Source organism: Sus scrofa, chromosome 4 (assembly GCF_000003025.6).
Source record: "Sus scrofa isolate TJ Tabasco breed Duroc chromosome 4, Sscrofa11.1, whole genome shotgun sequence".
In the NCBI taxonomy this organism is placed as follows: Eukaryota; Metazoa; Chordata; class Mammalia; order Artiodactyla; family Suidae; genus Sus; species Sus scrofa.
In genome coordinates, this window is record NC_010446.5 from 85067920 (window position 1) to 85095840 (window position 27921).

The 27921-nt window shown below is 45.1% G+C and overlaps 1 protein-coding gene across 3 annotated transcripts; it reads right to left on the bottom strand.

The window, feature by feature from the left end:
- On the bottom strand, nt 1684–27103 carry MGST3 (microsomal glutathione S-transferase 3). Of its 3 annotated transcripts, none has more exons than XM_005663147.1 (6): nt 26769–27103; nt 7883–8006; nt 6526–6599; nt 5483–5540; nt 2933–3005; nt 1684–1933 (listed from the first exon to the last, which is right to left on the bottom strand). In XM_005663147.1, the coding sequence occupies exons 2-6, from the start codon at nt 7997–7999 to the stop codon at nt 1800–1802; spliced, it is 456 nt and encodes a 151-aa protein (XP_005663204.1). In that variant the 5' UTR covers nt 8000–8006; nt 26769–27103; the 3' UTR covers nt 1684–1799.

Below are 27921 nucleotides of genomic sequence, written 5' to 3' on the forward strand. Positions count from 1 at the left end.
CTTTCTTATCAAACACAAAATGAAAAGGCATAAATAAACAAAATAAAATACCACCCAAAACACAACCCTAGCTTATTACAAATTTTTATTCTATTTTTTTTTTTTTTTTTTTTTTTTTTTTTTTAGGACTGCACCCTCGGCATATGGAGGTTCCCAGGCTAGGGGTCTAATCAGAGCTGTAGCCACCGGCCTACACCACAGCCACAGCAATGCCAGACCCGAGCAGCATCTGCAACCTACACCACAGCTCATGGCAATGCTGGATCCTTACCCCACTGAGGAAAGCCAGGGATCGAACCCGCAACCTCAAGGTTCCTAGTTGGATTAATTTCTGCTGTGCCATGACAGGAATTCCCTTTTTTAAAAAAATTATCTTTTAAAGTCAGGACCAAAAAAACCCCTACCACTCATCATCACCATCATTTCATAATGGGATATTTTAATGCAAATAAGAATACAAGTTAAAGCCTTAGGAAAATAGTCCTCGTTCTTATTTTGCTCTCCACTGGTGGAAATTTCTCATGAACTAACACTGATCTAGTCCAACCTCTTTATCAAATGCCCTGAGGGCTCCAGGTGGTCATCTGGCTAAAGCTGACCATCTTCAGTGGCTGACCAGGGCATTCTATCCTTGAGTGCTTTAGCTCCTCAAAGTGGTACAACGGAAAAAGCACGGCTTTTAGAGTCAGGCCTGGGTTCAAGTCCTATCTAATCCTGACAGGCTACTGAGCACCTGAAATGTGGCTAGAGCAACTAAAGAACTCATTTTTAGGGTTTTATTTACATTGCATAAATTTAAATGCAAAGAGATATAGGTGGCTAGTGGCTATTATATGGGAAAGCACAGGTCTAGACACTCTTACTGTTTATGCAGTTTGTGGTCACATTCATTTCTGGAGCAGACATCTTATTCTGCCAACTTGCATTGTTCTCCAAGTCAGTTAAAACCTTTTAAATCTACCATATTTTGTTGCTGAGACTGTCCTTCCCCATTTGTACCTGTGCAATCAGATCTTTGCATCCAAGTGTAAGAAGTCAGATTCATCTTTATTCAGTTTCAGAATCTTAAATTTATCTAATACTTCAGTTTTTGAGTATTAAAAGCAATATTCAACAGAGATTTTTTTTTCTTTTTAGGGCTGCACCTGTGGCATGTGGAGGTTCCCAGGCTAGAGGTCCAATAGGAGCTATGGTCAACGGGCTATGCCACAGCCACAGCAATGCCGGATCTGAGTTGTGTCTGTGACCTATACACCACAGCTCACGGCAACACCCGATCCTTGACCCACTGAGCAAGGCCAGGGATCAAACCTGTGTCCTCATGGATACTAGTCGGGTTCGTTAACCACTGAGCCACAACGGGAACTCCCAATAGAGATTTAAAAAAAAAAAAAAAATCCTATTGTCCTTAGCAATCCTTACCCTTAGCAAGTGAAAAGATAATCTTACATATCCTAACTAGTGCTAAAAGACCCTCCTTCTTCAAGGCCCAGGTTTTCGCTGCTGTGGCATGATTATGGACATATTTCCACAATTAAGATGTTCTCCCAGCTCACGCACTAAATAAACATCCTCTGGCAGAATGTGAAGGGGTGCTTAATATGGCCCCTCTCTCATCTCATCTAGTAGGAACAGGCTACTTTTAGATAAAGACTCAAAAAGAAATAAGTGATAGAGTCAGGGTTAGGTATGAGGCCGAGGCCAGTTAAGTTTTTATTATATTTAGGGGAAAAAAAGTAACTGGAAATAAAAGTAAGTCACTCGAAATGAATGAGGGTTTTCAAACACCCTATACTTTTCTAATGGCACTTGGACTTACAGTCCAAGCCGGTTTTAACCCAACCAAGATGCTGGAAGGCAGAGTACACAGTGGTGCCCATGAGGCCAATGAGGGCAATGGAGCCCAGTGCTCCCCGACTTCGCTTGCTGGGTTCTAAAAAAAGAGGAAAGAGCAGAAGTTACTGGGGATGCTCCAGAATGACAACATCATCAACATATACCAGCCATCCCATCAAGGCACCTGGGGTTGTACACTGGACCATTGACTCTTAAGAAGTCAACCAACTCTTCGGTCTAAGTTGTCAGTATGTCAGATCCTGCACGCAAAGTCATGTGTCACAATAGCTTTGGACCTCAAAACAAATTATGGGATAATAATTAGAGCAACTGTTGCTCCAGGACGTTTGAGAGTGTTTCTCTCTTCTGAGAGGTTAAGTACAGCCAGAAGTCTTTCCCCACCTTCTCTCTGTCAGGCACACCATTTAGAGCAGTGATTAGGAGCAGGGGATCCAGAGTCTGATGCCTGGGTTTGAATCCTGGCTTTCTTTCCTTTTTTTTTTTTCTTGCTTTTTAGGGCTGTGCTCCCACCATATGGAGGTTCCCAGGTTAGGGGTTAAATCAAAGCTTCAGTTTCCAGTCTATACCACAGCCACAGCATCGTGGGGGGCCAAGCCATGTCTGTGACCTATACCACAGCTCATGGTAACACCAGATCTTTAACCCACTGAGTGAGGTCAGGGATAGAACCTGCATCCTCACAGATACTAGTTGGGTCCCTAACCTGCTGAGCCACAAGGGGAACTCTTGAATCCTGGCTTTCTAGTTTATACTTAGTAGCTGTGTGATCTAGAGCCTTACTCTAAGTCTCAGTTTTCTCGTCTCTAAAAGAGGATAATATTATCCATGCTATAGAATTGTTGTAAGGCTAAACTGTACATGCAAAGCATCTTGGAATAGCAAATGACACCTTTCAAATTCTCAATAAAAATGAGTTTTGTTACTATTCAAAGCTTAGTAAAAAGAAAGAAGATAACAGATCTTTCACCTAAGAAAATCAAGTTACTTTCCCTTCTCTTAAACTCTGCTGAACAGAAACATACAGTAGGCTAAGATGTTAAATTTGTTTCCTTGTCAGATGCCAGTGGGTACTTACCTCCTGTGTAATAGCCATAAGCATAAAGAACTCGTCCAACAATCCAGGCCAAGCCCAAGCCAGAAACTATACGCTGAAATAAAAGGGCTCCATTAGTATTTGCATTAAAGAGACAGGCAGTTTTCCGTTTTTTTTTTTGTTTGTTTTTGTTTTTTTTTTTGTCTTTTTGCTATTTCTTGGGCCACTCCCTCGGCATATGGAGGTTCCCAGGCTAGGGGTCGAATCGGAGCTGTAGCCGCCAGTCTACACCAGAGCCACAGCAACGCTGGATCCGAGCCGCGTCTGCAACCTACACCACAGCTCACGGCAACGCCGGATCGTTAATCCACTGAGCAAGGGCAGGGATCGAACGCGCAACCTCATGGTTCCTAGTCGGATTCGTTAACCACTGCGCCACGACGGGAACTCCAGACAGGCAGTTTTTATACACATCTAGGATTGATTACACAACCTTTTAACACAAAGTTAACCGTTTCATGGATATGGTAAAATACTCCCTACCAAAGTTAGGGTAGAATACAGTTGTTTCAATCAGGAACATCATAGCACTGAGATCCTTCTATGAACTGCTCAGGGAGCTGGGAGGTGGGTGCTGGCCTTCTCCTAGGTAGGTGGGATGGGAGGAAGGACCCTCTCGGCTTGCCGTGGGAGACTCAGTGTGCTGGATCACAGGGGAAGGAGAGGCAGGCCTCGGGGTCATAGAGGAACCCAAAAGAAGAAACTGACCAAAGTCAGGACGAGAGGATAAGCCCTGTTAACATGAGTTGGCCTGCGCATGCCCGAAGCTGCTGCTGCGCATGTCTGGCATTGTCTCAGAGAGGAGCGCCCCGCCCCTTCCCAGAATTGGGGTGGGGTTTAAAGGCTGTGGGGTCTATGCATATGCATGAGGCTCCTTGAGACGAAGTGGGGAGAGCGGGTTGTGAACCTTAGAATATGCAGCACTGGGAGGGGGAAGTCCCCTCGTTCCCAGCACCCTTGAGAAGCGAGAGTAAAAACTCAAGTGAGATGGAAAAATCTTTCCATTTGGGTGCCCTCTTGGGGTGCCCGACCCATTTGGTCAAAAGGGGGAGGCAGGCAAGAGGAAGAGAGGGTGCATGAGGACATGAGTCATTGCCCCCGAGTGCCCAATTCGGCAGTGGCATCAGAAGGGGTAAAGTTACTATAGAATTTTTGTTTGTTTGGATGATTTTAGGGAAAGTTAAATATCAGTAAGAGCACAAAACAGCTATAAACAAAAACCTAGGCCCATAAGTCACTCTCTAGAAGCTCTGAAGTCTTCGCCAGGTTACTCTTTAACATTGCATGACCCTGCCAACCAGGAGCAATATTAGGTGCTGTCCTCAGGGTAGTCTTAGAGTGTTCTAAAGAACTAAGCACAAGGAATGGGAACTGAGAAGTGGGACAGGAACACAGCAACGGGTGACATCAGGTGATGCCTGATCTAGAGAGACCAGCTAGTCTAGTTACTTGCTAGAACTGGGGCTCTTTAGAGGCACAAGAAAGAAACATCTTCTCCAAGAGAGCAGCAGATAGTTCTTTGAAAAAAATACAAGACTTCAAGGTCATGAGCCACTGATGTGCTGTTTTGGTAGCTTACAACAGTAGCACAAGGCCATTCAGGAAAAGACCAGAGGCTTATTATGAAAGTCTCAGAAGCAGAAGTGCCAGCACTCTGGTCAGAGCTTAGTGAAGGGGAATCTGGCCCCTGAAAAGGAAATAACTTTCTGTGGAAACCCAATCAGGCTGAGATAACCTTGCTTTATTTAGATAAAGTGTAGCGGAGACCAAAGCTAGGGCTCTCAATGGCCACAGTGGCCTACAAAGCGCCATGGTCCACCCTCACCTGCTGCTCACCCCTGAAGCTGTGCTGTTCACTGTGCGCCACACAGATCAGGCAAGCTCCTGCCCCAGAGCCTTGCCCTTGCTCCCCTTCTGCCTGGAAATGTCTGGGGACAGAGGCACCTGCTCGCTCACCTTACTGCTTACCTGTCACCTTCTTAGCAAAGCCCTCCTCCCTGACCACTCTACTCCACACTGTCTTCCTTTCCTCTGTTCAGGCTTTTGTTTCCTCTGTGGGGCACACCAACTTCTAGCATTCTACATAATGTACTTGCATTGCTTTTGGTCTGTGACCCTAACTAAAAGTCAGTTCCATGAAACTGGGAGTCTTTGCCTATTCAGTCCACTGCAGTAACCTCAGGTGTCCAGGAAATGTTTGTTGCATGAATAAATACCGCAAAGGAAAACTTGATGGTCATGAATTTTCTGGGATCAGGCAGACCTGGGTTCAAATTCTAATTCTTCTACTCTGTAGCTATTTGACCTTGAGAAACTTACATAGTATCCAGGAGATTTCTCATTATCTGGAAAACACAGGGTAAATTCTACCTACTTTAAAGAACTTTGTAAGAAGTAACTGAATGAAATTCTTTGAAATACTTGGTACCTAGACATTCAAGATGTTCATTAAATGTTCATTTCCTCTTCCCTCACTGAGGGCCACTCAATGAATTAAATCCAATTAGAAGAAACCCCCATGGAAAAACTTACCGGGTGGTAAATACCTCCAACGGCTAGAAAAAATAAGAAGGGCGGATACACTTCCAACCTGGAATAGATAGAAAGTTTTGTTTTGTTTTTTAAAGTGTTCTATTTAAGTATGTCTATGCAAAACTAGGAACCCTTGACATTCTTACTTGCCAAGTTAGAAACTTGAGAGTAAAAATAAACAGTGACTAGAGGGGAAAGACGTGGCCACTAAGATCCACCTTCTTTTGCTCTACTTGGGGTCAGAGGTAACTCAACACAATGAGTCAACCTCACATCTAACAAACTGACAAAGGAAGGTCCTGGTGAATCAGAATAGATGTCCCAATCTACACAGCTCAAGATTCAGTATCAGTGTAGATGGGACTGAGCTGTAATACTGCAGAAGAGTAATACAGCATTAAAGACATTTTTGAAAAGATTATCCAGAATCCCACCATCTTAATAACTCTTCATTTTGCTTAACATTTAATCTGTTCACATACATTTTTCAAATGATACCTTGGGGCGAGGAGGCAAAGGAGAAAAAAATAGCTGTATTGCTTTACAAGGCAAAGGAGGGTAACAGCAGGCTAATGCCTTAAAGACTGTGCTCCCCTTAGGAGAGATTGGGAGGTAGGTTTATAGTTTGCGGGAGTGAAAGATAGGGCTGCACATAAGGATCAGCATAGAGGCAAGCTTGTACTGTTTTCAAAGCTGGTGTTCAGTGGTCTGGTGGGCTTCTTTCTGGAATAAAGAATGCTACATTAACATCTTCTGTTGTTGGGGGGTTTACTTCCGGTTTCTGGACTCACTGAGGTTCAGGTTCTTCATGCCTCCGCGCAGAAGGAATTCCGCGAGAGACAAAGTGATCGGCAAGAAACAGATTTATTAAGAAAGGACGCTTGTAAGAGATGCAAGCGGGCAGGCAAGGAGGCTCTGCCTCAAATGATACTTGTAATGAACTGTCATCATGACTATTGCTCAGCACACACTGTATCAAGGGCTGAGGCGCTAGACAGAAAACACCCACTCTGCAGATGTCTTTGGGGCCCGGCAGTACTCACGTGTTCTGGTGGGCTCGCTGAATGCAGTTGAAGAGGTGTCCGTTTTCAGGGTCCGTGCTGTACATGGTAGGATACTGTGAAAGGACATGGCATCCAATGGTCAAGCGTGGCACCCAGCGTTGAGGGTGAAAATCAACCTTAAAGACAAGCTATCCCAAAGCATTCCTTGTCCTAACCTGGAGAGATGATCATTCCATTTCTGCTTAAACACTTGCAGAGACAAAGCTCTCTGTTCACAGAGGCAGATTCAATCTGTGTCAATTAACATCCAGTAACAGGAACGTATGTCAGCGCCTTACACAGGAGGGAGGCAGCTTGTGCCAAATGCAGTGCTTTTCACTGACATTAGGCCATCACCTGCGGCTTTGGGATGCATGACAGATACCACAGGGAAAACGCTCCTTCCCGAGAGTCATCAAATAAATACCACATCCTTTTAAGGTTTCTCTTAGTGGGGGAACAGAAATAGAGTGTTGGAGAATTTTAATGGATGTGTTCATTAAAAAAAAAAGAGAGAGAGACTGGGTATAAAATCTTTAAAAGGCATTCTACTTAGGGAGCCTAATTATAAGTTGCTAAACAGAAACAGACATTTAAAATTGCTCACCAGGGACGTCTTCAGTAATGATCCCTTCTAGATCATCCAGAACTAAAGGAAGCATTTAATAGACCTCTCCCCTCTGTCTGATGTCTAAAGCCAAGCAAACCTCAGAGCCATGTACTTCTTTTCGACTTGAAAAACGAAAATCATCTAGAGACATCATTTTAAAGTGGCACACGTGGGAGTCTGTGTTGTGGCTCGGGGTAACGAACCCAACTAGGATCCATGAGGATGAGGGTTCAAGCCCTGGCCTCACTCAGTGGTTTTAGTATCTGGCATTGCTGTGAGCTGCAGTGTAGGTCACAGACACAGCTCAGATCTGGCACTGCTGTGGCTGTGGCACAAGACGGCATTTATAGCTTTGATTTGACCCCTAGCCTGGGAACTGTATGCCGCAGGTGTGGCCCTAAAAAAAAAAAAAAAAAAAAAAAAAAAATTAAAAATAAAGAATTACACGGCACACGAGGAAGTAATCGCTATTGAGCCCTCTTTAGAAAGTAACACCTCCTAGCAAACTTCTCCAGCCAAAAGCACACCTGGTCTTTCTACAGAGAGAAAAGTAAAACTAGATGGAAATGACCTTCCAGCAGGGCCCATGTTTCTTGCCATCTTCTCGCCTGAAAGGGGCAGACTTTGTAACAGGTACAATCCTGAAACTGCCACTGCTGATCATGACCTGCTCACCTCTCCCCTACGACGGAAAACAAGTGCGTGCCCCCCACAGGCCTACGAAGGCACCCCCGTGTTCCCACTCACCTCCACTTTGTACTTCTTGCGGGCCTTGGAGACGTTGATGGCTAGATGCCCGACCATTATGAAGCTGGCAGCGCCGGTCAGAACCACGAAACCGTATTCCTTAGAGAGCACAGTCATCCTGACTCTGTGGAAGAAAGGACACATTAGGAGCCACCCGGCGTGGCGGCCTCCGTGAAGCAGGAAGCCTCTGGAACTCGATGCTTCATTACAGCAAATGTATCCCTACAGAGCAAAGAGGTGTGAGGGATGTGACGGCTCTAAGAGGTAGTTAGAGACGTTACTGTGCACCACACAACAGATGTCAGTAATTACTCAAGTCTGGAATGTACACACAGAAAAGGTCACAATTGTATGCATGTGTCCTTTTGTGCCTGGGTTCTTTTGATCAATGCTGCATTTACAACATTTATCTATACTGATGCAGTTGTCATTGCCATGGGAGCATGTGGCCACTAAAAAGCACAATTTTAAAAGCCACTATTTTATTTACTTATGTATTTATTGTTTTTGTCTTTTTTTTTTTTTTTAAGGGCTGCACCTGCAGCATATGGAGGTTCCCAGGCTAGGGGTTGAATTGGAGCTACAGCTGCCAGCCTACACCAGAGCCATAGCAACTCAGGATCCGAGCCACATCTGCAACCTATACCACAGCTCGTGGCAACGCCAGAGCCTTAATCCACTAAGCGAGGCCAGGGATCGAACCCATGTCCTCACAGTTACTAGTCAGGTTCATTACTTCCAAGCCACAAAGAGAACTCCTAAAAAGCACAATTTGAAAAAATATTTGACAAGGCAAAATGCTAAAGGATATATTAAATTATGAGAGAGAGAGAAAGAGGGAAAAGCGGGATATAAAACAGTAAGTACACCGTGATTCCAAGTTTTTTGTTTGCCTGTTGGCCTGGGGGACACTATGAGGACAGGAACCTTAGGACTTCCCTTCAGTTTGGGGCAGGTGCTGATACAGCAGCAAAAATATTACACTGGTAGGGAAAGGATCAGTTTTTGTGTTTTGAAAGCAGAGTAGGGCTCTGGGCAACTCCTAGAGAATCCTGCTTGTTCATCAAATCATCACTTCAAAACTAACCCCAGGACATGTTCTGATGTCTGCAATGCAATGTATTTTGAAAAGCATCAAAGAATGATATTATAAATATAGCAAAATATTAATTATAGAACCTGGGTGGGGAGTTCCCTGGTGGCTCAGTGAGTTAAGGATCTGGCATTGTCACTGCAGTGGCTCAGCTTGCTGCTTTGTTATGAATTCTATCCCTGGCCCGGGAACTTTCACTTGACACAGGTATGGCTATACACCACCCCCCCCAAAAAAAAGCAAACAAAAAGAACCCAGGTGGCAGCTGTATGGATGTTTGATCTACTATTCTTTCAGCTTTTCTGCATGTTTGAAAAGTTCCACAATAAAATGTTTGGAGAAAAAGCTAATTTCAGCATTTTCCCATGTTTGATAATTTCAGCTCTTTTTAGCTCGTGTCCTGCCCCAGGAGGAAAGAAGAAAGAAGGAAAGAAACAAACTGGGTATCAAGGAGAGGAAAACCTGGTGGGTGGGAGGAAGCCCTAAAAGTCTCAAGGAGGTTAGTGCTGCCCTCCAACCTCTCTGGGCATTTATCACCAGGCATTAAAAGGGTCAGAACACGGCAGGAAAGAACTACACGGCTTCCAGAGGGCCTTCGCTGCTGGCCCATCACGTGCATGGCTGCCACAGGTCCGAAGCCTTCTGTTTAAAAGGTCCATCCCTGGAGTTCCTGTTGTGGCAGCAGTAACAAGCCCAACTAAGATCCATGAGGACGTGGTTCCATCCCTGGCCTTGCTCAGTGGGTTAAGGATCCGGCATTGCCCTGAGCTGTGGTGTAGGTCACAGATGCAGCTCAATCTGGTGTTTCTGTGGCTGTGGTATAGGCTGGCAGTTACGCTCTGATTCGACCCCTAACCTGGCAACTTCCATATGCTGCAGGTGTAGCCCTAAAAAAGCAAAAAAAAAAAAAAAAAAAAAAAAGGAGAGGACAAAAAAATGTCCATCCCTGATAACTGTTTGGCTACAATCTCTCCTGTAGGCCTGGGAGGGTTCCTGCCCCCAAATGTTTCCAGTCATCCTCACAAGCAACCCAAAAAGATGGTAATAGCTCCATCTTCCAAAAAGCACCCAAGGGTTAAGTATTGTTCCCAAGGTCTAAAAGAGAAAGTCACTGGAATTCAAATTTGGATACTAATTTAGTTCCATTGTCCCCATGCAATCCCACCTGAAGACAGAGCTGCCCTGAACCCTGGGGTCACAGCACTTTTCTTAGTGTGGACTCTGGGGCTGTGAAGCAGCTCAGTTCTTTTTTTTTTTTTTTGGCCTTTTTTAGGGCCCCATCCTCAGCATATGGAGATTCCCAGGCTAGAGGTCAAATCAGAGCCATAGCTGCCAGCCACAGCAACTCGGGATCCAAGCCTCATCTGCGACCTACACAGCTCAGCAATGCTGGATCCTTAACCCACTGAATGAGGCCAGGGATCGAACCTGTGTCCTCATGGATACTAGTCGGTTTTATTTCCACTGGACCATGACAGAAATGCCTCAATTCTTTAAAATAAGTTTCCCTTAGGTCTGCAAAATTACATTTGGGGCCAAAGTCCTACAATCTGTCCACCCCCTCCCCCCAACGGTTCACAGTAATTCTCATCAGTTTCCCCTTCTGCATTCTTTGCTCAGAGCTGCCTGCCAAAGGGCACCCGCCATCCTGTCCTCCATGTTAGGGGACACAGACTGGAGCAGGGAGTCCCTGTGATTCGGCTTGGGAATTCCTTCCAGGTCAGCCTCTCCCGGGCCATCCTGTGTGGCCACAGAGAACAAGGAATCTTTGGCTGTCTTCCCAGTTTCCTTGCCCTCATTCTCTTTTAGAATTAATCATTTCCAGAGCTTAGAAAATCAGCTCAGAGAGGAAGCTTTAGTAGCAGTTATTACAACAAACAAAAACATGGGGTGAATACTGAACACTTCTTTGAAAATAAATAAACATGATGACCTGATAGCTCTAGAGTTCAGCACATTTGGGCCAAATAGGCTGCTGAAAATAGAGCTGTCTCAGAGTTCCCTGGTAGCCTAGTGGGTTAAGGATCCATCAATGTCACTGCTGTGGCATGGGTTTGATCCCTGGCCCGGGAATTTCCACATGCCATGAGTGCAGCCAAAAATAAATAAGTAAGTAAGTAAATTGAAGCTGTCTCTAACTTTGTCAAAAGCCGCCTGTTTAAGAATGATATAATTAGGCATAACTGGCTTAGGTCAAACTTTGCAAGTTGAAAGTCCATCAAGACCTCACCTTTGGACAGGAGATTGGGCTCCCTCAGTGTGGGATCATCCTGTGTTGGCGCAGACTTTGCAGCTCGTTTTAAACCTTTGCTAGAATCCCATAAACTGGGAGTTCCCGTCATGGCTCAGTGGTTAACAAACCCGAACTAGGATCTATAAGGATGCAGGTTCGATCCCAGGCTTTGCTCAGTGGGTTAAGGATCCGGCATTGCCATGAGCTGTGGCAAAGGTCGCAGATGCAACTTGGATCCTGAGTTGCTGTGGCTCTGGTGTAGGCCGGCAGCTGTAGCTCCAATCTGACCCCTAACCTGGGAACTTCCATATGCCGAGGGTACAGCCCTAAAAAGCAAAAGCAAAAACAAACTACCAAAAAACCCATAAACTCTATTTTTTACAGCAAAGGAAATAAATGGAGCCTCAAGTAGACAGATGAGGGCAGAGCTAAAGCTAGAGCAGTTTTCAGAATTCTTCCTCAGCTACTCCAACAAACCCAGCAAACATTAGAATTTGGCGGCCTAGTCACTGGCTTCTGGTTTTCTGATTTTTAAAGGCATGAGTAGGAGGAGTTAAGTGGCAGGACAGAGAAGCACCTCTTGAGTGGATGTTTGTAGTTAAGGCTGTGAACCCTTGAAAAGGCAATTGCTCAAAAATCTGCAATTAGAAGTTAATGTTTACTGGAGTTCCCACTGTGGCTCAACAGTAATGAACCCAACTAGTATCCATGAACATGAGGGTCTGATCCCTGGCCTCACTCAGTGGGTTAAGGATCCAGTGTTGCTGTGGCTCTGGCGAAGGCTGGCAGCTGTAGCTCCCATTCGACTCCTAGCCTGGGAACTTCCATAGGCTGCACAGTGCAGCCTTAAACAAGCAAAAAACAAACAAACAAAAATGAAATTAATGTTTACGACTGAGCTCCTCTTCCCAAGTATGAATGCAATCTGGGAGGTGTCCCTCCTCACACTTTGCTAAGGTGTTAGGCACTGAGGGAAAAGGAATCTGGATGGGGCAGAGCCAGGAATAAAACCTCTGAAGGGCAGAGAATTTACTTAAGGGGGACGACAGTCTAGTGCTCAAGTGGGTGGTTGGCAAAGGACCGTGTAAGCAGTCAGGAAACAGTGAGAGTGCTAGGGGGTGGGAGGAGAGAGGCAGTCCTGGGGGCTCCCCCTGCAGGAGCTGAGGACACATCTGCACAGGTGCAGAGGCCAAGTCCATTCAGCTCTCCCTGACACCTCCCTGCACTTTGACTGAGAGAGGAGTCTGGCTTCATACTCCACTGCCGGCGTGATCAGGGTTAGGACAGAGAGCAGCCAATTGCATCAGCTACTAAGCTCCTCTGCGAGAGAAATGGTGTTTGTCTGGCATCCTGCATGCCAAGCATAGAGCATGTGTTGATAGAAAGTTGTGGAATAAATGAAGCAACCTGTATGTCCAGGTGGCTCTCAGAATGACCCCTCCACTTGGCCCAGTGGCTGGCATAAAGTGTGTACCTAACCAAGGTCAGTTTCCTTTCTTCCCCTCAAAGTATCTATTAAAACAATGGAAGAGTTCCCCAAGCTATATAGCAGGTCCTTGTTACCTATTGATTTTGTATATAGTGGTGCATATATGCCACCTACTATATAGCTCAGGGAAATCTATTCAATACTCTGTGATGGCCTATATGGGGAAAGAATATGAAAAAGGGCGGATATATATGTATATGCATGACTGACTTACTTTGCGTACACCTGAAACTAACACAACACTGTAAGTCACCTATACTTCAATAAAATTTGTTTAAAAAGGAGTTCCCAATGTGGTGCAGCGGAAACGAATCCGACTAGGAACCATGAGGTTGCAGGTTCGATCCCTGGCCTCGCTCAGTGGGTTAAGGATCCGAGATTGCCACGAGCTGTGGTGTAGGTTGCAGACTCTCCTCTGATCTGGTGTTGCTATGGCTGTGGCGTAGGCTGGCAGCAATGGCTCCAACTGGATCCCTAGCCTGGGAACCTCCATATGCTGCAGATGCGACCCTAAAAAAGACAAAAGACAAAAAAACAAGATTGTTTAAAAAAAAAAAAAAAAACCAATGGAAGCAACTGGATGTATGAATTTCTGGAGAAAGAGGAGATCAGAATACAGTGAAAAGCTCTGTTGCCAGAGCTCCTGAAAATGTAAATTCAATAGGGACTGAAAAAATGGTTAAGGCTTGTCCTTAGAGGAAAGAATCAGCTTAATTCACTCAGGGTTCAAAAAAAATTATCTGCTGAACCTTTATTTTCAGAGGCATCCAGGGCAAAGTGATGGACACTGCCACCCTTTTGTCGGCTGGGGTGCAGGTGTTTGGCCTGGGAGAGGGGAGGCAACTCGTTTCATGGTGGCCACATCCCAGGCAGTCCCAGGCACACCCAAGGCTGGGCCAGCCCTGCAGCCAGCAGATAGCTCTCCACAGAGGCTTAAGAAGCTGATAAGTGGCATATAACCTCTCTCTGGTGTGAGCACTCATAGGACCCCACACCCTGGTTTGTTGATTACCTACCTGCTCTGTATCAACAGCAACCCTTAAATCAACCCACTAAGATAAGATTTTTTGGGGTGGGGACTCTGCCCCAAACGTTGCCTTCTACATGATGCTAGACACTCAGCACGTGGTCCAACAGTTCTTTCTGAGCTGAATTTTCACAAGCAACATGGATTACCTTGTAACTCACTTGGTTGTATATTAACATTTGTTAATCATCATTCAGTTTTCAAGATTCATCACACATCAGCTGTAAAGATTAAAATTTATGATTTGTAGAAATGAAAATTTATTTAGGTGTTTTTCCTTTTTTTTTTTCTTTTTGGTGGTGCCCACAGCATAAGGAAGTTCTGGGCCAGGGATCAAACCTGTGCCACAGCAGTGACAGTGCCAGATTTGGGTACTTATTATTTTTTTGTCTTCTTAGGGCCACATCCATGGCATATGGAGGTTCCCAGGCTAGGGGTCAAATAGGAGCTGAATCTGCTGGCCTACACCACAGCCACAGCAATGCCAGATTGGAGCCCTGTCTGCAACCTACACCACAGCTCACGGCAACGCCAGATCGTTAACCCACTGAGCAAGGCCAGGGATCAAACCTGCGTCCTCATGGATGCTAGTCAGATTAGCTTCCACTGAGCCACAACGGGAACTCCTGGGTTCTTATTTGAAAGTAGATAGTTGGCAATATCACATGCTGCTATGGGGAGTGTAAAGCAGAACCATCTGGAGGATAGCCTGGCAGTGGGTAATATGCTTTATATCATCCATATCTTTGGCTCATAAATTCTACTGGGAATCTATCCTGGGGTAATAATCAGGAATGCAAACAGATTTGGTTCAAAGACATTCACTTCAGCACTATTTATAACAGCAAAATCAGAAATGGTACAGATGTCCAAAAGGACTAATTAAATAATACTCCAATTAAATAGAAGGGTATATATATACATATATACATATACATATACTAAAAATGGTGTGTACAGGAGTTCTCTGTTGGCCTAGTGGTTAAGGATCAAGCATTGTTGCTGCTGTGGCTCAAGTTACTGCTGTGGTGTGCGTTTTATCCCTGGCCTGGGAAAATTTCCTCATGCTGCAGGCATGGTCAAAAAGAAATCACCGAAAAAATTAGTGTACACAAACATGAAAGATGTTGAAACAAACTTAGGTTAAAAAAAAAGTGTGTATCTTAGTTTTCTCAATAACAGAAAAAATGAAACAATAAAATATCAAAATCATAAGCACAATTATTGCAGATGGCTGAATTATAGATTTTTCCTTGGTACTTCTCTATAATATCCAAAATGAGAAAATATATATCGAAAAAGATATATAAAAAAATGGTCCAACAATAATTAGTAACTGAGGAGGCAGAAGAACAGGCAATATATTACACAGAACCAAAGAATCAGACCTGACTTCTAGCCTCAGTCCTGTCTCTCATCAGTCATGTGCGGTGCCCGAGACGGCCTTGCCAGTAAGGGTGCAATTTTGGAATCAAATTTTCTGGGCTTAGAATCTAGTTCTCACACTCTTAGCTGTGTGTCCTTGGGAAGGCTGCTGAGTCTTTCTGCAGCTCGGTGTCTTCATTTGTTACATGGAGATAATAATGACACCTACCCCACCCCATATCGTTGTTGGGAAGATTAAATGGAGACACTGTCTCTAAACACCCATCACGATGCCTGACACACAGTAAGTACTTGGCAAATGTTTTATACCAGATTCTATGTATATATTAATGTGTTATTAACCATCTTTGCCCTAGTTCAATCATAAAAGGGGATGTTTGAATAAATGATAATGAAATACATTTAAGAATTTAGAATTACTATTTTAAAATAGCAAATGAAGCTTAGAATTATATATATATTCCCCTCCTTTTCTTTTCTTTCTTTTTTGAGGGCCGCACCTGAGGCATATGGAAGTTCCCAGGCTAGGGGTTGAAATGGAGCTGCAGCTGCCAGCCAAGCAACACCAGATCCATGCCAGCAATCCCAGATCCTTAACCCACTAAATGAGGCCAGGAATCGAACCCATATCCTCATGGACACTAGTCAGGTTCTTAATGTACTGAGCCACAAAGGGAACTCCTATTTCCCTCCTTTTCTGAACTCTTAGTAGCCAGCTGTGTTAAATTATCTAAAAAGTAGGAATATTCAAGAGGAAGTAGATTTCCAGTGCTCTGGAAATGAGCAAACTGCAGTCATTCAAACCCTCCCTGCGGCTAGATGTGCGCATCCCTGCATGGAGCTGAGGGTGCGTTTGTTTATTTATTCAAGTTTATGGAGTGCCTACGATGTAATGCTCACTGGGCCAGGAGCTGGAGATGAAGACACGAACAAGCCGGCCTTTTGTCCCCGCCCTCAGGAAACTCATGTTCTAGTCCAGGAAGCAGGCAAATAAGGTAACAAACACCTAATTCCAGATTTTTCCCTTTGTAACAATGATTAGAAACTAAGTACCCCTCCTCTCCAATCAAACGAAATGGGTTGGGGAAAGGCAGAAATAGGACAGAAATGTTTCTGTTCTCTCATTAGTAATTACAGAAGTTTATGCTTCTAGTTAGCCATTTGCTGGAAATCCTGAGTCAAAATAGTTCAATTGGGAGAACATTTAATTGAAAGTTTAAAAGGAATTAGTTTTTATTTAGAAAATTCTCATCACTTATTTAAATAGTAGAGATCTTTGGGGGAATAATGTCTTTATCCTAACAGACTTGAATACTGTTTTTTTTTTTTTTTTTTTTTTTTTTTTTTTTTTGTCTTTTAAGGGCTGCACTAGAGGCATATGGAAGTCCCCAGGCTAGGGGTCCAATTGGAGCTGCAGCTGCTGGCCCACACCACCACCGCAGCAACCCCAGATCCGAGTCACATCTGTGATCTACACAACATCTCACAGCAACTCCGGAACCTTAACCCACTGAGCAAGGCCAGGGATCGAACCCACACCCTCAAGGATACTAGCTGGGTTCGTTACTGCTCAGCTGCAATGGGAACTCCTTGAATACTGTTTATTATTTGCCTTTCCTATGGGAAAATCCATGGGAGTAGAGACACTGGGAATTCTAGGGTTATATCTGTTTCAGACCCAGCCTCTTGGAGCCTGGGAATGTTATTTCTCCACCAAATGGGAGAATACTAACTACTCACTTCACAAAGTAGTCTGAAGAGTCAAATGAGATAAATTAGATTATGTCGGTCCAGGAGTTTTCATTGTGGCTCAGCCGAAACGAATCTGACTAGTATCCATGAGGACACACAGGTTCGACCCCTGGCCTCGATCAGTGGGTTAAAGATCCAGGGTTGCCATGACCTGTGGTGTAGGTTGCAGACGAGGCTCGAATCTGGCATTGCTGTGGCTATGGTGTAGGCTAGTGGCTACAGCTCTGATTTGACCCCTGGCCTGGGAAATTCCATATGCTTCGGGTATGTCCTTAGGGGGGAAAAAAAAAGGCAAAAAAGAAAATGCTAGTCCAAACACAAAGACATACTGTACATCCTGGCAGGTGTACATGTCTGTCCACATATGCAATACTTCCTAAATAAGGAGCTATTGATTTTTCTACAAATCAATAATGGGCTCTGACTTAGAAAATAGTTCTGATACTCTTTGGGATAGATTCAAATTTGGCAAAAGGCTGGTCTCCTTAGATTCCTGATGCGGACAGCATAAACGAGTCTACAGGGCATTAGTTTCCTAGTGTGGACAGCATGAGTCCAAGAGCACTTAATTCACTTACTGAACCACAATACACCAAGTGCTTCCTCTATGCCAGGTACTGTTTAGGGATACAGCAATGGTCAAGATGGGGTCCCTAATCTCAAGTTGCTGACATTCTTTTTAAAAAAAATTTTTTTAAAGTTTTAAAGCATAGTTGATTTACAATATTCTATTAATTTCTGCTATACAGCAAAGTGACCCAGTTATAAATATACAGGTGCGTGTATATATATATATATATATATATATATATATATATATATATTCTTTTTCTCATATCCTCTTCCATCATGTTCTATCACAAGTGACTGGATATAGTTCCCTGTGCTATACAGCAGGACCTCATGGCTTATCCAATCTAAATGTAATAGTTTGCACCTACTAGCTCCAAACTCCCAGTCCATCCCACTCCTTCCTCCTCCTCCTCAGGAACCACAAGCCTGTTCTCCATGTGGGCACTGACATGCCACTGATGACAGGAGACTGACAACAAACTCAACCTGAGAGAGTGGTGACTGTCACGGACTACACACAGGGCAGTGAGGGAATGGGGGGCGGGGGGTAATCCAGCAGGATCCTCTGGGGAAGATCTCTTGCCTGCGGCCAACACCTGCACTGACCCATGAGTGAGGAAGAAACAGCCACACCATGTTGGGGGGCAAGAACATTCCAATCAGAGGGAACAGCAAGTGCAAAGGCCCTGGGGGAGGAAAAGCTTGGGTCCCACTGAGTGGTGGGAACAGAAGGAGATAAAGTTGGAAAGGACAGATCCAGATTATGAGAGGGTCTTTACAGGCCACCTGACACTCAATACTTCCTGCTTCTCCCTTGAGGGACTAAGAGGAGATGTGTGGAGGAAGAAAAGGTGTGAAATTGTTGAGTGCCAGCATAGGAAGCATCCCTTTCCAAAGGGAAAGGTGTCTGACCAAGCAAACATGCTCCAGCACTAACCACGCAAGCCTTCCTGAGGATGCAGCTCCTACACAGGGAAAGAGCTTTCTAGGTATGAAAGGGACCAGGAATGGCAGAGCCTCAATGTAAGGAAGAGACTGAATTCTGGAAAGGAAGAAGTAGACACCTCTGTTGAGAAGCATGTTGAGAACAGGCTAAGAACAAGCTCTTGGCTTTGGTGAGGGGGAGCCTGCGATGGCCAGGTTTTAGGGGAATGGTAGACAGTAGAGGCTCACCGGTTGAGCGTTAAGAGACAAGTGGGCTGTGAGGCAATACATCTCAGGCAATCCTCCCTCCTCAATGTGTTCACCGTGTCTCATCCTGCCAGTGAGGCCCTGTGTAAGTCCTACCCCATCCCATGTAGCCTTTCTTCCTTGAGAGACCCCTCACTGGCTACAGGAGCTCTGCCTTGGGATATGTATACATTCTGAGAATACTTTAGAAACCTACCTATTTCCGTAATTTTTTTTTTTTTTTTTTTTTTTTTTTTTTTTTTTTTTTTTTTTGGTGTGGTGCCTACGGCATGCAGAAGTTTCAGGGCCAGGGACTGAAGCCACACCAAAGCAGTGACAACACCAGATCCTTAACTCACTGAGCCAATGGGGAATTCCTTTATAATAATTTTTAACCAGCAGCATTTATGCATTTATGTTTGTAACTTTTTAAATTTTTTAAAATTTTTACTGTTTTGCTTTTTAGGGCCACATCTGCGGCATATGGAAGTTCCCAAGCTAGGGGTCAAATCAGAGCTACAGCTGCTGGCCTACACCACAGCTCATGGCAATGCCAGATCCCTGACCCACTTCGCCAGGCCAGGGATCGAACCCACATCCTTACGGATACTAGTTGGATTCGTTTCCACTGCACCAAAATGGGAACTCCCCATAACTTTTTCATTAAAATATTTGTTACTGGCCAAATGTGACTTTTTGAGGATGTACCAGATTGGGGGGAAAAAAACTAGAAAGAGGATTTTGAAGCAGGTAGGGTATAGGACAAGGGGCAGCAGAAAAGCCCCAGGCCACAGTGGGTGCCTAAGAGGAGATCAGAGAACCCTGGTACCCTGGTGACCGGTGGGGCCTTGAAGTCTAAGGAACAGCATGGAGAATGGAATAGTATTTGGGGCAACAATTCTTTGGTGCAGCCAATGAGTAGGTCCAGTGGATTTAAAAAAAAATTACAGGAGTTCCCGTTGTGGCGCAGTGGTTGACGAATCCCACTAGGAACCATGAGGTTGCGGGTTCGGTCCCTGCCCTTGCTCAGTGGGTTAACGATCCGGCGTTGCCGTGAGCTGTGGTGTAGGTTGCAGACGCGGCTCGGATCCTGTGTTGCTGTGGCTCTGGCGTAGGCCGGTGGCTACAGCTCTGATTCGACCCCTAGCCTGGGAACCTCCATATGCCGTGGGAGCAGCCCAAGAAATAGCAACAACCACAAAAAATTAAAAAAAAAAAATTACAAGGCAATACTGTCAAGTCTTACTTTAGGAGTGATCAAGCTTGGACTTAAAATGCATCACAGTTAGTCTCACCCCTTGAAGATATGCTCCATTCCAGTGCCTGAGTTAACAACATGGAGTTTATATTATTTGGCAAAGGAATTTTACTGACAGTCTCCTGGAAACACGGTTTCTGCAGTGCTTACACTGTGCTAAACCTTTCCTCCAATTCTTGTTTCTGCCACCTCTTGGCTTATCTCACTGGGGCAGGGGTTCCTTGAGTTACAAGAGGATTACTCAGAGAACTTCCAGAACAATATCCAGCGGAATACTTCTGGGAAAGCTCTCCTTCACTGTTTACTCCAGTCCCTCTTCACTGCCAACAGAAATTCCCCAGGGCACAATCAAAACTGCACGAATGGAGCAAAAGGCAGGCTTTATAATGTGGGCACCTGCCTCAAATAATTTATGACTTCTGAGCCACAAAGTTACAACAATTTATCTTTTACTAAATGAAAATCAATGAAATATTTTAAGGGAGAGAGGATTTCAACGTTTCAACTTTCACTTTTTTTTTTTTTTTTGCTTTTTAGGGTCGAACCCATAGCATATGGAAGTTCCCAGGCTAAGGGAACTTCCTCAGAGCTACAGCTGCCAGCCTACACTACAGCCATACCAATGCCAGATCCGAGCCACGTCTGTGACCTACACCACAGCTCACGGCAACGCAGGATCGTTAACCCACTAAGCGAGGCCAGGGATTGAACCCACATCCTCATGGATCCTAGTCAGGTTCATTACCGCTGAGACATGATGGGAACTCCTCAGCTCTCTCTCTGCCCTCAAACAAATAAATAAAAGCCAGCGTGGACAATGGTAATCCCTACTTCCATTTGTAAGACTGCTCTCCTCCAAATGTCCTGCAATTTCTCAACATAGTCTTTATTTTATGCCTCAGGAATGGGACAGTGCTAAAACACCTATGGACTAACTTGGAGCCATTCTGTAATGTTTCATTTGAGTCTTTATTTGGCTGCTTGTGCTATTAACCCAATCTTCTTTAATTAATTTATTTTTAAAATTTTTGGCCACACCCACAGAACACAGAAGTTCCTGGGCCAGGGACTGAACCTGTACCACAGCAGCAACCAGTGACAATATTGGATCCTTAACGTACTGAGCCACCAGGGAACTCTTCCAATCTTCCTTTATACAGTCTTTTATTTTACATGACATTTTCATGAGAGTAATACAAGGATGATAAGTTAAGGGCTGCGTCTGACTATATTAAATGGACTTCCATGAGTCCCCAGTACCGTGAGGTGGTTCCAAAAATTCCAAGGCTGTGCTCGGGGTCCACTCAGCCTGCACCCTTTCTATTTTTCTTTTTATGGCTGCACCTGCAGCATATGGACGTTCCTAGTCTAGGGATCCAATTGGAGCTGTAGCTGCCAGTCTACACCACAGCCACAGCAACGGAGGATCCAAGCTGCATCTCTGACCTACAACACAGCTCACAGCAACGCTGGATCCCTAACCCACTGAGCAAGGCCAGGGATTGAACCTGCATCCTCATGGATAGTAATCAGGTTCATTACTGCTGCATCACAATGTGAACTCCCAGCCTGCACCCTTTCAATGAAATAGTTGCCCAGCCTCATTTCTGCTTCCAAATGTTTCTACAAAGGAACAGTCCCCCAAATTATTTCTAGGCAGGACAGCTGAGCCCATATAAAGCTACATGGAGAAATTTAAGAGCCTGGAGTGAAGCAGCACAAAAGTAAATCTCCGTTTCCATGATGAGAGAGAAAGAAGGAGAGTTACAGAATTTCTTTGGGTCCATCCTACATTTTCAAGATGCCAGTCCGGTCACTTCTACAATAAACAGATGATAAAATCTGTTGAGTGTCAAAGTTTCAAAAGGCAGCCAGATTTTTAAAATGGACAGTTAAGAGAAGGAATAGTAACCAGGTGAGGAAAAATAACTATTCCCCACAATTGCACTGCATATTCAGAAGATACTTCTCCAACGGCTAAAAATGAAACGTTAGTTGAACAAGCAGGCCATTAATTGTCTAGCACTCGATTCCTAACTCTGGTGAGGAAAACAGCGGAGGAAGGGCATAACATGGGTCTTCCCCAGTTTCTCATCCCCTTTAATTCCTCAGCAATGTTGCTGGCAGAACACTTGGAAAGTGGAGGCAAACTCTAAGCTGGGGGGGATGGAAAATCTGTCATTTTTAAGAGATAAATGTCCTATAATCCAAATATATTCATCTTATAGTTAAATAGCCTCAGCTTGGTTGTATGACACATTCAAGTTCCACATGTCATTTTAATTCCAACACTTTGGTGAACTGAGGACAATTAATAACTATGCTGGCTGGAAGCAGGTGCTGCAGGAGATGGGGTGGGGTGGGGGGAGGGCCAGCATGATGCTCAAGTCCAAGTGAACATTTCCTGGTTATGTGGGATGAGCCTGCACAGATACAAATAAACTCTGCTAAGGCCAAATAAGCAAACGACCTGCTTTCTTCATCTCTGGAGTCTTAACTTCTGTGTGAAAAGGCACTAAACACACATGCCTAAATGGACTTGAATCTCTCCTGGGAAAAACTGGCAATTTAGTTCTTTCAAGAATCTAAGCATAGTAGATTGTAAGACAGAACAAATCCTAAATTCCCCTGTTTGTGTGATGACAAACTTTCCCAAACAGATTCTTGACACAAAACACCTTAAGGCAAGAGTTTCTTCATATGCTAATGCCTCACCTAGAGGCCCTGGGCCTAGACCTCTGGAGCCCAGCCTCTGGGGAGGTGGGATCCCAGGCACAGGCGGCAGGATAATTCTCATGTTCTGAAGGCACTGATCTCAGAGGATAAGGAAGAGAATGGGGGAGAAGCCACAGGATGCAGAAGAAAATAAAAATCTCATAGCAATTTATTCAAGGGAGCTGATGTGACAAAGTCACTGCAGGACAAACCATTTTACCTAAATGGAATGCTTGCCTTAAGTCCACACCGGCTACTGAGTATCTTCCTCAGTATTGCCTGAGAAGGATTCCTTCCCTGATTTATCCCATACTGAATGCCGACTACCACGCAGGGCTACAGTGGTGACTGAGATTGAGAAGCATGGTCCTGACCCTCTAGCATACAGAGTCAAATGGAAGGAGCAACACAGGAGGATCATAGAACAGGAGGGCAACAGACTGAGATAAGGTCTCTGAAAGACATAAACAGTGATGTGGAAGTGAGAATGCAGGTTGAGAAAACAGCAAGGACACTGATGTGGAGACAGGAAAGGGTTTTTCTTGTATAAGGAAGAAAAAGCACAGCGGTGTTGGCTAAAGGGCAGTGATACAGACTGGAGGAAGAGTGGTAGGAGAAATCAGTGATTATTGGGAGTTCCCACCAGCTAAGAATCAGACTAATATCCATGAGGGTGTGGGTTCAATCCCTGGCCCTGCTCAGTGGGTTAAGGATCCGAGGTTGCTTACAAGCTGTGGTGTAGGTCACAGATGCGGCTCAGATCTGGTGTTGCTGTGGCTGTGGGGTAGGCCGGCAGCTGCAGCTCCAATTCAACCTCAGGAACTTCCATATGCTGCAGGTGCAGCCATAAAAAATATTATGATTATTAATAACACAAAGTATTAGCACATACATTATTTACTATTTGCCAAACACTGTTCTAAGTAGTTTATCAATATTAACACATATAACATTTCACAGCATCCTTATATTATTTTTTTAAATTTGTATTTATTTTTTTAGGGCCACACCTGCAGCACATGGATGTTCCCAGGCCAGAGAACTGCAGCTGCTGGCCTATGTCACAGCCACAGCAATGCGGGATCCCAGCTGCATCTGCGACCTACACCACAGCAACACAGGATCCAAGCCACATCTGTGACCTACACCACAGCTCACAGCAATGCGAGATACTCAACTCGCTGAGATAGGCCAGGGATGGAACCCGCATCCTCCTGGACACTAGTCGGGTTCATTTCCCCTGAGCCACAAGAGGAACTTCCCCTATGATGTATCATTATTCCATTTTGTAGATGAGGAAACTGAACACCAGGGAGGTTAAGTAATCCGCCAAGGCTCATGTAGCTATCACAGAGAAAGCCAGGAATCACACACAGCTAGGCAGTCTGGCTCTCGGGCCCATGCGCTTAACCCTTGGCTATATTGTCTCTCCATGAAGTTGGGAAGCAAGTTTAACCACATCTGATCTCTTTTGAAATTTTCTGCCTCCCCAGACCCTCTCTTGAGCATAAAATATATTAACGAGAATAGAAAGCTAATAATTAACTCCAAGTCTATGGAGTTTAAAGCCTGATTAAAGCCTGAGATCTTTCTAATTGGAAGGAAAAAAAAAAAAAAACTTGGAAAAGGTCCAAAACGGAACTTTTATTCCCCCTTTTTTTAATGGGCATCAGCACTGCGGTATGACAACAGAAGCGAGATTAAAGGAAGGAAGAAAAAAAATCTTCCAACAGGGAAATTGGCACTTCATTTTTACATCATGATTTCCATACAACCTGTCCCTTAACTGGCATTGCATAGGAACCCAGGGGACAGAGTAAAACTAAGCCCTGACTTCCCCAAGAGGGAGGGAAAAAAATCCTCTAATGAGTCACATTGACACCACTTGGATTTTACATCACAAGACATATGGGTGGACTGCAGTTAATTGTTAGCGGCTGCTGAGTTCCCCACTAGAGTACCAGCCATTCTGAATGAAGGAACTGCATAGGTTGCAGGCTTCTGCCTGACACCAGAGCCTAACTCTTCAGGCCCGTATGTGCTTAGAATGAAGCCGTGCCATAAACATACACATTTCTTAGGCTGGAGAAATAAAATATCACTACAAAATTTAAAAAGGCATCAAAATATTAGAACACAAGTTCCAGTTAACAAATAGGTCAACTCTAGAAAGAACTCAGAGGGTAACCGGGGGATCTATGATCCTAACTACTGAAATCCTTAAAGGTATTTGCAAATGTATTTAGAAGGTACACAATTTCCCCAGAGGAAGATAGGTAGGTAGACACTGTAAGAGATAGCAAGGGAAACTCAAAAATTCTATGTTAAATAGCGATAACCTACCTGATAACTGCTGAATTCTTCTTTTTCAGTAGGATAGTATACTCATAAGTAGTATTAATGAAATCAGGTGCAAAAACCACAGCAGAATATATTTTTTAAACAAATACTGCTTCTAAAAATGCTAAATGGGTCATGGTCAACTGTGGCTGGCAATGGTGTTCTGAATACTGATTCAGAATATCTGAACAGAAATATAGGGAACAATATATTTAAATATAGCTAGCTGTGCAGTAGGGACTAAAATTACTTTTTGACAGACTGATTTGTCATCCACTTCATTTCTAGATTTCTCCATGTAGGTTCAGTCTCTTTGTTATCCTCCAGGTTAAGAGGTTCCCCTTCACTGAATGCATCTCCTCAGAAGCCTAAGCCGGCAGTATTAAGTCTATATAAGGAGGAAGACTGCCCCTTTCCAGTTTTGTTCCTTCATCTGAGGAAGCCCGGACAGTACAGTGTCTATGGCTGGCCACAGTGTCACTATCAGTTTCTGTTTTATATATAGTAACATTGGTTTAAAAAAAAATCCTTGACAAAGTTTTCCATTTCTGTAACATTGTGTCAGAAGAGAAGCTTAACAGGAAGTCTTGTGGGATGAAAGTATTTGCTTGGATTTTAGGTGAAAGCTTAACTCAGTTAAATTTCACTCCTGTGAGAATAAACATTCTTGACCCCCTAACTCAGATACTATGTTCTCATTACTGAATCCACTGAACTAAATTCTGACCAATAACTTTGGGTGTTTGCCAGAAACTGCAGGCTCCCCCCGATCTACAGATGTCTGGAGAGATGCCCTTGCTCCAGCTCCACAGAGGAATCTAAACTCTGCCGCAATTCCACACGACCACACCCAGGTCCACAGCACCTGCAGAGAGCCATACATCTGCAGAGCAGTAAATGTCCTTCCCTCCAGAACTCCCTTTCTCCAGTTAGGGGCTTAAGGCCACAACCTAGCTCTCTCTTCCTGCCCACCCTCCTGTCTCTGCTTTTCTTTTACCTTCTTTCCCACACTCAGTTGTCCTCTAAGCTACAATGTATCGGTAAACTCCTGACTCCCAAGGAAAGTATTAGTAGAAGCTAGAATTTCAGGGGAGTGACTCACCAACCCGTCTCGAGCCCCTACCACCGCCCTGCAGATGCCCCACCACTGCGGTCCTGGGGCTTCCTGCAGCAGCACCAGATGAGGGAAATTCTGAAATCCAAGGCAGAACCTAAATGAAGATGCCACCTCCTCTCCTGAGACATCTCTTGCTCTAAATGCAGCGGTAGGAAATGACCCACTGCAGGTTCCAATACAAACCGAGAACCAAGGTTTCTATGAGGCAGGGAGAAAAACAAACACAATTCCCCGGGAGGCTCCCTGGGAAGGTCCCTAGCAACACATCGACATCCGCCACTGGCGCAGCACTGGGAACACTCGCAGGCCACTTTAAAAGCCAGTTTTATCACTCAGGCCTGCACTGACAATCGCCCCTGCAGTGCCCCGCCCGCCCATCCTGTATACCAGAGATGAAGTTGGCAAGGTCAGGTGGGCTCCGGTAGATAGAAAGAAGGAGCCCAGCGTCTGCACAGTCTGTGCAGAGAAAAGGAAAGAACTGAGGAAGAATGACCTTGAGAATCTCCCAGAGTGTTAGATAGCAAGGCCGCTCTGGCTCCCAACCCTCTACATCAAGGGAGGAGGCAGGGCAGGTGGAGGGCAAAAGTAGAAAGAAATCTACAGGCAAAAACGGAGAGAGAGCGAGCGAGCTCCAACCCAGCTCGGGATAGCATAGATATGGGCAGTCCCAAAGGCGGAGGTGAAGTGCCCTCAAGGCCCGTGCTCCTCACTGCCTGCAGGTGCAGGAACTCACCTGGATCACCTCTACAGGACTGGTGCAGAACTCAGCAGCACAGGGAAGTGTAGGAGCTGCGCCCTTGGCCTCTGGGAGAGTGGGGCGTGGCCTGGAGCAGTCCCCGCCTCCTCCCAGCCGGCAAGGGGCCAGGCTCGGAAGGCAGGGCTCCTAGTGCGGGAGAGCGCCTTTTGAGTGCCACCTCTGGGAACTTGGTTTTGAGACGGAGACTGACTTTTCTTCCTCCTTACGCTTGCTCACAGATCTGCCCCTCCCACTCTCAAGTCAGTTCATCTGTTCCTTTCTGCAAATGTCACCACCTTGCTAAACTGCCCCAGCCGGGTCATACTTTTCATATTGCGTTCTCAGCACGTTAACAGTTTGTTCCCAGCAGAGCCACCGTAGCCAGCTTCTAGGCGCTCCGCGGTGAGGGTGGGGCACAGGCTTGCACAGCGCGTGCGTGGAAGTAGAGCACGTGGACTGGGGTCCGGGTGGGGTGAGTGTGTTGCGGCTGTGGGAGGTGCTCAGTGTCTCAGTGCTACGCACCCTAAGTGAAAGGGATTTAAGGATGTTAGAGCTTGTTTCCCTAACTAGTATTATTGTTAGCTTTGCCGAGAGCCTGAACCGAGCCCTGCCCGTGTGGTGGCCCCAACAATCTTCGCCTCCCCACCCCCTTCCCCGTTTGCCAGGTCTGACTCTCTGGGGACTAGATGGCGCCGCCTAGGGGACCCACAGGTCTTTTATAGCGAATACAGCTCTAGTTAGGTCCTCTAGTCAGGGCTCAGGACCGTGAGGTCTTGGCAGAGGCATGCAAGCAAGGTCAAGCCTGAAGGGGTAGAGCTTGCTTCTAAGTGCTGAACGCTCAGTGGGAAGATCCCACCTCACAAGGTAGCCAAAATTTCCCGTGTTCACATACTTCAAGTGCGCCTATCACTCCTTTCTTCTGGATATCCCATATGCTAGCAGGGCTCGCCACATCTGGCCACCTTTAGTGTCTTTCTTTTTTTTTCTTTTTGTCTTTTTAGGGCCGCACCCCAGCCATATGAAGGTTCCAAGGCTAGGGATTGAATTGGAGCTGTAGCTGTCTGCCTAGACAACAGCCACAGCAATGCTAGATCCGAGCCAGGTCTGCGATCTGCACCACAGCTCAGGCAACGCAGATCTTTAATCCACT

What these genes read in the sequence shown, in the direction of transcription:
- MGST3 (XM_005663147.1), bottom strand. Translation starts at nt 7,999, where the DNA reads ATGACTGTGCTCTCTAAGGAATACGGTTTCGTGGTTCTGACCGGCGCT. An exon ending in GCAAGAAGTACAAAGTGGAG is followed by an intron (nt 6,600 to 7,882) that starts GTGAGTGGGAAC and finishes GTCCTTTCACAG; the next exon opens with TATCCTACCATGTACAGCAC. An exon ending in TTGGAGGTATTTACCACCCG is followed by an intron (nt 3,006 to 5,482) that starts GTAAGTTTTTCC and finishes CTTTTATTTCAG; the next exon opens with CGTATAGTTTCTGGCTTGGG.